Source organism: Anneissia japonica, unplaced genomic scaffold (assembly GCF_011630105.1).
Source record: "Anneissia japonica isolate Jap-2015-1 unplaced genomic scaffold, ASM1163010v1 scaffold376_len1572418_cov194, whole genome shotgun sequence".
NCBI lineage: Eukaryota > Metazoa > Echinodermata > Crinoidea > Comatulida > Comatulidae > Anneissia > Anneissia japonica.
Genome location: NW_022741166.1, coordinates 858,964 through 868,386, shown reverse-complemented (window position 1 = coordinate 868,386; position 9,423 = coordinate 858,964). Strand labels below are relative to the sequence as shown.

Sequence of the window (9,423 nt, the reverse complement as noted above, 5' to 3'; positions counted from 1 at the left end):
CATTTCCACCAAGAGCAAGGCCTGCCTCATTTATTGAAAATAAATTCGGAATGATGGTCTCCCATACTTCCAGAAGATTTAGCTATTAGCATGCTCCATTGTGGTCTCGCACCATGCATATGTATGTATGTGTGTATGATATGGGATTTATTTAGCACATATAATACCAAGGGAATAACTAATACATTAAAAAAATAGTGAATCATAGACATCATTTCCACCATGAACAACGGCCTCATTTATTGAGAAAAAGAAAATCGGAATGATGGCTCCCACATGCTTCCTTGTCACAGTGCCAAAGGTCAGTAACATTAGTCTTTCAAAACCTAGTAATATGACAACTATACAGAAAATACAGTACAGTACTTATATTTCTCCAGATGGCATTTTTACAAAATCTGGACAAAGCTTATCAATTCCAGAGAACTGAATAGTATTAACGAACATTCTAACTCGCTAAAGTATTCACACTTGTAATATCTTGAGTGAAAAATTAAATTACTACCAAAATTATGAGTACATCATGATTTTATCATGGAATAAATTAATTCAAAAATGATACAGCATGCTGTTCACTGTACATTAGGAAGCTTTCGATCGCAATGCGCCCATAGAACTAGCTCACTCATCCGTGACAATCTGTATTCTCTGCACAATGTAAATTCGGCCCAAACAAGGGCTTGGAGGACATAGTCACATGTGCAGATAACTATATTAAATGTCATTATGCCCTATATCTGAATACGGTTGTCAGTGCAACCAAAAGCTCCCTATTGGCTGTACAGTAGCATGCTTGTAAGATTATGAATCCAGAAGCTATACTGTACATACTGTACTTTTATGCTACCAAATTATTTACGCAATGCAACTAAAAATAAAAAAAACAAACCAATCTGATGACAAATAGGACAGTTCAAGGGAATGTTATAAAAAAACACATTTTTAATAAATTAATTAAAAAACACCCCTCCCCCCCATACACCCTTCTCCTAGCCCTACCCACAATGCTAGTGAAATTAATTTTCCCAGGGCTGCTCCCTCGTGTAAACACAAGATTTATATCTTTCATTAATGTTTGTTATGATAGTGCATGTGCACTATTCTTATTATAGTATAATTGGCTTTATGTCACTCTACATAATCAGCCTTTGCTAGCTGTCACTTTCTATATATGGAACCGCACACTAATGTGACTTACTTTCTTTATTGTCGGTAACTATAATAGTACAGTACTAATGATTTAATACCTGGAATTGCTGTTATAAGAAAACCAGTCTGAACATTTTCAAAACACTAAACTTTCTCCATACCAACAAAATAGTGCAATGTTTTCATAATGATTTCAAGACACATCTGTGGAAATATCTCCAAGCTGAGAAGCTTTACGATGATGGATGATAGAATGCTAATCTATAGATCCGAATTTACACCATATAATTGAAATCATATTTTTTACCAGGGCATCATTTAAATGACCTGTAATCTAGTCTCTTTCTGTCCCAGAGCAGGCAGTTATATTTGGTAATTTCCAGGAGAAAAGTGCAGGATATCTAAAATCTGAGGTTTGACTTGTGTTTCACCATGTATCTGTAAAAAAAAATGTAGTTTAAATTCTTTCATATAAATTATGTATTAAAATGGTACCCTTTAAAACTAGGTCTATTTTCAGGCACAATTAAAATTCATTCAACAAATGTTGGTGTAGGGGCACTCCCTGACCTCATACCCGGTAATTTGCTATGCTCAAAAAGCCGTAGGCAAGTTTTTTAAAAGGGGTTCTAATTTTTCACAAAAGGGCACTTTGATTCCTTACCCACCTCAGCCCCATCATGTCTGGGGTAAATTTTTAAGATATAACACCTCAGATGTCTGGAGATGGCAATAAAAATGCCAAATTTTAAATATTTCCATGCAAATGGTACTTTTTAATAATAATTAAAAAGGGCATTTCTGGAAAAGGATGGTTCAAAAGAACCCCGCTTTTCCAGAAATAGCTACGGGCTTGCTCAAGTATTAAAAAGCACCTCATATCACCTTATTCTGCAACTAATGCCCACACACTTTATTGTAGAATTTCCAATTAACCTTTGTGCCCCTGTTAGCCCTATGACTACTCGCCACGAAAACAACAATGTACTGTAAGCCATCTGTAGCAAACAGACTGATAAACCAACCGTAACAAAGACTTACTTGTCCAAACTCTGCCAAAATTTCAGCAGCGTTGCTCGATCCAAATGGCGCTTGCTGCGACTAATATTTAAAACTTGTACATCCCACTTTGTGACGTTATTGTCTAACGTCATGTCATCATACTTAAGATGAAAAGCTCTAACTGCAATTAGAAAATAAAGTGAAGCCATGCCATGAGATTTAAAAAAGTTAAAAATAAAAAGCAATCATTTAGGCATCTTTAATAATATTACAATTGGCCAGTACATTCTTGTAACACATTACTACAGTATATGGAAAATACGATTGGTAAAAATTTGATTATCTAGACAATGAATCATTATTGAAATTAACTTAAAATAATAATTTAACACAATGAACAAACTTGATGAAAACCAAGAATAATGGGGAAATGTACTACAGTATATTGAAATTGACCACATGAAACTTTTGCCTAGAGTGACATATTATCATAATTATTACTGTGTCATTAACCAGTAAGATTTGATTGGTGAACCCATTATTGAACATACTTTTATTTTATTATTATTTTCTGGATTAATACACAATATATTGTTTTTTTTAAAACTAAAATGGGCCCCTGAATATCAGCTTCCCTTCAAGGAAGCTGGAAGGGTCACCCTCTTTAAACCTTGTTGAAATAAAAAGATAAAAATTATACATTATACATGTCGGGTGCTACCACTCGATATAAGTAACTTACTTTTGGCAAATATGTCTACTGGTGAACCATCAGCCAACAGCCATGGCCAACCTTTGAACTGCCATGCAGGCCCCTGGACAAATACAGCAACCACACGGTCCCTACATAAATAAAAAAAAAAAACACTACATCCAGCATATTGCTGTCTTGATTTTTGTATTGTTATCAAAATTAACCACTATTGTGGACTGATTTTTTACAAAGTGGTCTGACATAAGTTTAGCAAACACAGATACTATTACATTACTATCATCATTACTTATCATTAATATGAGTGGTGAATGAACAAGTGGCGCCGGCAGAGATTCCCTGGCAGGGTTCAGCCCCACCATGGTTAGCATTCAGATAAGCAAGTTTTAGAAAATGATTTCTCGAGCTATGTTCCTCCCTAATGGGGGTCTATGTTCCCCTGCTGGTGCTGCCACCGGACTAAGCAAAACTCAAGATTTCCTCTGACATACCAGTCTTGGGGCATGAGCTTGTTCGGTGTGTCGATGACTCTGTAGGGTACTGTAATGGACTGTATGTGACCGGCCTGATTTACTTCTTTTCTCCTCTGCAACAGAACCTCATTGTCTCTGCGAGCTCCTTGTGCTTTCTTTTCAGCTGTTGTTAAAAATCTTGAAGGTGTCAAAAAAAAAAAAAAGTAAACATTATCAACTGGAAAATTATTTATTCCTTAAAATTAAAAAAAGTATTCTTTCATTATATATTGGAAGAAATTTGTATTTAATTTTCGTAAAATAAAATAAAAAGGGAATGACTTCAAATGTTTTTCTTTAAAAAATTGTGCTATAAAAAGCATCCTTTTAAAGATATACTGTCTGTTTTTATTTATTATACTTTTAACTTACAACCTTTAATATGATAATGGTAATAAAAAAAATGTTCCTTACTTATTAACACACAAATTTTGGTTAGTAATAGTGGTATCTTCAACATTATTAATATTATCAAGTAGTTTCATTTGGTACTGCTGTATTTTCAACTGAATACTTACTTGAGTTCCTGTAATAAATCTTTTGCATTATACAGTGAGATAAGTGATGTTGTTGAGCCTGGAATAATGATAATAGGTGTTCTGGAGGTCCTTTTGGTAGGTTGCTTGGATTGCGGTGCAACGATTTGTGGACGTGGGATAGGGGTTGGCTGGGGGGCTGGGGCTGGCGTGACGGCCTTCCTCGCACTTGCTCCCTCCTACATGAGAAGAAAACTTATAGAATCAAAGTTCAAGATTTTTTCAAGGTTCAAGAAAACTTATAAATCAAGGTTCAAGATTTTTTTTCTTGTTTAAATTAGTACTACTGGTGTTTGTAGCTATGATACTATATCACATATGGTGGGTATTGAACGTATAAATCAGTTAACTCTCACAGACTCAACTTGTTAATGCTCATAAAGTATACTTTTACAACCAACAAACCTAGGCAAATGAAAAATTACAGATGACTAGTCTATATACAAAACTATACGAATGAAATTAAGAAAGCATAATTATATTGTGTTTTGCTTCCAAGAACTGGCATCTATTTCAATTCCTGATTCTATGTTGAATTTGTTATTGGTATTCCAGTATTGGTTTGTGGTTTCTTTCTAAACCGTTTAAGTTTTTTTAGGATTATTCCCTTCCTCTTTCTATCTATAGGTTTCTATCTATAGGTTTATGTAAAGTGCATTGATGAATGTTTTTTATGAAGATAATGAATTAACGATAATTAATGGACTTACCGTCACAGATTTCAAAGGCATGCCGTGGTATGTTCCTGTTGTGTCGATCTTGAATTCCTCGGTTCCTGATGAAGATCAATCAAATGTAAAGTCACAAAATGTGTTATAAATTTACTATTAATAGTGAACTATTATATATTATGTGTCAGTTACATAAACAGGAAGATTGTAGAATCCATAAATTACACATTCACCATAATATGTTTCAGTCCCAATTGAGTGTGTCTATATGCAAACAATACTTTGCATGGCTATGTTTATAATTTAGTATTTATTTATTTATTTAATAAAAATTCAACAATACCGTCCAAGAGGAACCATGGGCCGAGGGCCCAACACAAAGTGAGAACCTCTTGACATAAAATAGAAAACAACTGTATCACTGTATTCTTTTTATTTTCTAAAAGCTTTGTTATGAGACTTACTTTATGTAGAGCATCATGTGTATGTTTTTCATGTGAAGGGATTGCCACCTATCTAAAAGGAGAGTGATTAAGTCACTATAGATAATCCTTGGCCATGTGCCTAAAGGAATAAAATAAAATTTTAAAAAATCCTAAGCATTACGTTTTTATGTTAAGTTTTTGGCATGTATTTAAAATGTATAGTTTAGGATACCTTCTTTCCTTGTGAATTTCTCCTGATCATATCTGTTGTACTGGTAGTGTGCTGGTTGGCTTGGTTTGCGTCTTGTATCCTAAGAAAGGTAAATGATTTAGAGTACTGCCTTATAAATATAAATATACCATCCCTTATTTAATACAATATTTGACTTTGAGGTAAACTTAGCGAATAATAGTACAGCAGAATTTTATCAATTACGTCAACAGACGCCCAGAATATGCCATAATTTAAGGCCTTATAAATAGGAGGTTCAACTGTACTGTGGAGATAAGCAATAAACGCAAATTACTGTTTCACTAGGTTTGGCTGGTGTTCTTGCATGGGCTTGTGATCTGCTGTGTAAGCCTGGTGCACTACCATTCTGTTTGCCCTCCTCCTGGGCTTTTACTGATTGTAGAATTGCGAAAACGTTTTTGTCAAAATCCTGTAAGAAAATCGCAAAAAAAGGGTATAATGTTTGTGTTGGACACCTTAATTAAAATAAGCAGTTTTTTTGTCTTCTTGTGCTATCCAGGTTTAGATCTGGTTTTCAATTGATAAATATGATTAATTCTTTTGGACATTTTTACTGTTTACCTGAAATGTGCATGACAATCAATATTCTATGTACTCACTTTGCCTGTACTTTGTAAGATGGATGCCCTTGTGCGCCATAATCTCTCCCTGCTCATAATATCCCGTGTGACGTCAACTTCGGCGTCGATGAAGCTACCGCGTTGAACATCATCATCTTCGTCTACCTTCACAGTGGCAATCTTAGTCCTTTTCTTTGCTCGGAGCTTAGCACGAATGGCTGCAATTTTCTCAACAGACAACCCGTCTGACAGAGGGCTAGCAAGATAACAACAATGAAGTTGAGGAAGAAAGTTTTGGTACTAATGATGGATAGACACAGCTAATACTTCAGCACAGAGTGGTCAGTTAAGTAAGTAATAGTATCCACATAATATACTTTTTAACAATATTTATTGTGCTTATGTAACAATTATAAAATTAATAATTAATAATGATAATATTAATATACATGGTACATTTATAATTAAAAAACAATATTTTACTCAAACAGAGGTGAATCCACAATATCACATGTGCAATTTCAATAACTATGGTATTATACATATTTATTGTAAAAGAGTTGTTTTACTTACATAATTTGGTTTGTATTGACTGTGCTGCTACCTTCAGTATGTGCTTCAAGACGAGCCTTCAGACGAGCCTAAATAACAGCAAATATTAATAATAATATTATTTATTTAACCGGTGATTTAACTTTCATTTCAATTAGTAGAAAACAGGTAGGTGACGGAATTAATAATAATTAAAATAATAAAAATCCTTATAAATTAAATACAGTCCATCCTGTTTTAAACTTAGGCTGCCATACCTTATCTATTTTCATCTGTGCTTCATTCCTTGGTTTTTTAAAGCCCTCTTTTTCTACCTCTTCAGCTGCCCTCTTTGTCACTGGTCTCTGTGAGGCTATTTCCAGTGGAGCACTCTTATCAATACTTGCAGATGTATCTGATTGAATAACAATAATATACATAAATCAACAACAATAATAATAATAATAAACCTTTGCGGCAGGGCTACACATTGAGATCTGTGGTTCTGAAAAGAACCATTAAGAATGAGTAGTCTTGGCATTTTGGATAAGGTGCTCTAACAGTCCCTTGGAGAGAGTAGTAATAAGGAGGTTATTTGAATTAGTGGAAGTTCAGGCTTAGGATCGAGGTAGCTTGAAGCACTGGTAAGTAGGAAAGGTGCGAAGAGGTTGTTACCGAATGAAGTGTAAAGAATGATGACTTGTTAGGTGTGTTGATGATGTCCTTGGCATTTCCTAATTGTTGACTTTGTTGGGGTTCAGTTGTGTTTCTGTTGACAGAATGTTTGGGGTCCACATTGCCAACAGATGTTTGTGTATCTAATGGTTCACCGCTTATTAATTGTTAATACTCTATTGTCTATACTACATTTTAGTATATTTTTTTTGGTCGTTATTTACCATTAATTTAACTGGATTGTATCAAGAACGATATGTAAGTGTTGTGACAATTACTTGCATCTCAAAAGTAAATTACAATCAATTTCATAATAAATCAAATAATACAGTAATTCTTGATAACTTAATAATTCTTACTTAATTATGGGTGGCATCAAACATCTTCATTATTATTACCAACTTACTTGTCTCGCCATTCAAGTAGGCCAAAAGGGGTCTTCTATCCGGTCTCCTGACAACTGGGATATTGTCAGCCTATTAAAGAGTAATATATTGCATCATCAAGTTGTATTTGGTTAATTCTAGGCCTGACTTTGTGTTTGTGCCTTTTTTCAAATACATTGTTGACCAAACTATAATACATTTAATTGAGGCCAAATAAACAAACAGATCATTTGTCTGAGTTGTTTCACAAGAAATCTACTATAGCTAGTGTGACGGTGATAAGGTTACTGTTATCAACATCATGTCACCTATTTGAGTAGATACATTTGTAATAGGTTTTGTGTATTGAGGCAATTTGTATACTTACAGCTGCCTGTCTGACATAGATGGGATGAGCATCTTTCACATTCTTAAGGAGGAAAAGAATCGCATCAAGTGTGTAGTATTCTTTACTGACTCCATCCTTTCCAGTTCTATCATCAATAAAAAAGAAAACTAATTAGTTTATAAGTAACACACACAAGGATTCAATCTTTTTTTGTATCATCAAGATGTGGTTAAGATTTCCAAATAAACACAAAAGACGAATAAAAAAACTTTGCGATACAGACCTAGCCACGTGTAGGCCTTGTGACGTTGTTATCCACGTAACAATTGATGATAATATTACAATATTAATGTTGAAGTGTGGTGTTCAAAACAGTTTGGATCAGGTGAAATTCATGGACTGTGGGTACAATTGAATAATTTATCTAATGGATTTAAGGATTAGAACTAAGATATTCGGTCTTAGCTGCATACTCGAGGTCCATGGATTACACCTGATGCAACAGTATTTTTGTAGAAGTTTTTACGTATAGTGTATTTTCATCTAAATAATGTTGCAAACATTGCTGAAACATTGTGTTAACATTATTTTCTCACAAACCTAACAAGAGTAATACACTAATACTGTATACTACTACTGTACTGTACAAGCCTATGCAGAGAAACATTCATAAAATTATCCCAGCAGGGAAAATCCCTGCTTGATGATTTATCCAATAATTTTGTTGTCACTCATTTTGACAAAAACATTGCACAATCAAGCAGACAATAATCCATTTAAATAAGGTTTTTCTTCAATAAATAAAACAATTTGTCTATTACTATTGTATTAGGCTGACAATAGCAGGGATACAAAACAATAGAAACTAAACATTTCCTAGGCTAGGCCTAGTACTAGAGTAATGATACAAGAGGAGGCATCGAGTGTTTTTCAACCGGCGTGTTTGCTTCGATCCGCAGCTAGCCTACCTACTAGGCCCCCTTGTGGCCTAATCTACTCTGCGTGCGTCAAAATGGACATCTTGTTGAAATCGTTTCAAGGTAAAAGCAAAAATATAACTTACCCCCAAATGACGTAGTTTGTTCTCACATCCTTGGGCCATGAGAATTCGCCAAATGACACCTGTTCTCCATCCTCCAAGATGTCTTTCTTCTGAATATTATATTGCCTCAAAATACTGAGAACATCGGCCATGGTGCTTTTATGGATTTGCAAACCAACTCGAACGTAGGTCAACCAATTCGAGCGTGAAAAAACTCGAGCGTGTATTTTTGCGGTACAGCCATCAATAGCCAATCAATCGATCTTCTAACCGGGCAACTTTAATATGCCGTTTCTGTTTTTGTTTTGTTTTGTTTTGTTTTGTTTTGTTTTCATCCAACAGTGTAAACACCAAACCTGATGAACATAATATGAGAATATGATTTAAAATATAAAAAGAAAGCAAAAATCGTACACAGATTCATTAAAAAAAAACTTAAGCCTTAACAAAATTAATAAATATTTAAACAAAAATGATTAACCAATTTAACTAAAATATTACTTGTACAATAGGTCTACGCTTAAAATCTCCTCCTCCTTCTTCTGCCTCATGAAATTTAATTGTAGGAACATGATTACCCACGAAAGCTTGGTGTAGGACCACCAAATACGCTAGTTTAGTGTAAAAAAAAACAAAAAACA

General features: G+C 34.2%; 1 protein-coding gene across 1 annotated transcript; it reads right to left on the bottom strand.

Moving 5' to 3' along the window:
* Positions 1–214: 214 nt before the first annotated feature.
* LOC117118627 (parafibromin-like) lies at positions 215–9,058 on the bottom strand. The gene is made up of 14 exons (XM_033263274.1): positions 8,804–9,058; positions 7,780–7,885; positions 7,433–7,502; positions 6,630–6,766; positions 6,394–6,461; positions 5,860–6,076; positions 5,535–5,669; positions 5,240–5,318; positions 4,622–4,686; positions 3,894–4,090; positions 3,355–3,513; positions 2,894–2,994; positions 2,191–2,332; positions 215–1,587 (listed from the first exon to the last, which is right to left on the bottom strand). The coding sequence occupies exons 1-14, from the start codon at positions 8,932–8,934 to the stop codon at positions 1,551–1,553; spliced, it is 1,644 nt and encodes a 547-aa protein (XP_033119165.1). The 5' UTR covers positions 8,935–9,058; the 3' UTR covers positions 215–1,550.
* Between the last annotated feature and the right edge of the window lie 365 nt (positions 9,059–9,423).

Coding starts and splice junctions, on each gene's coding strand:
- LOC117118627 (XM_033263274.1), bottom strand. CDS start 8,934: ATGGCCGATGTTCTCAGTATTTTGAGGCAATATAATATTCAGAAGAAA. Junction 6,462..6,629: donor CACAGATGAAAATAGATAAG/GTATGGCAGCCT, acceptor GCTGTTATTTAG/GCTCGTCTGAAGGCTCGTCT. Junction 3,514..3,893: donor GATTTATTACAGGAACTCAA/GTAAGTATTCAG, acceptor GACACCTTCAAG/ATTTTTAACAACAGCTGAAA.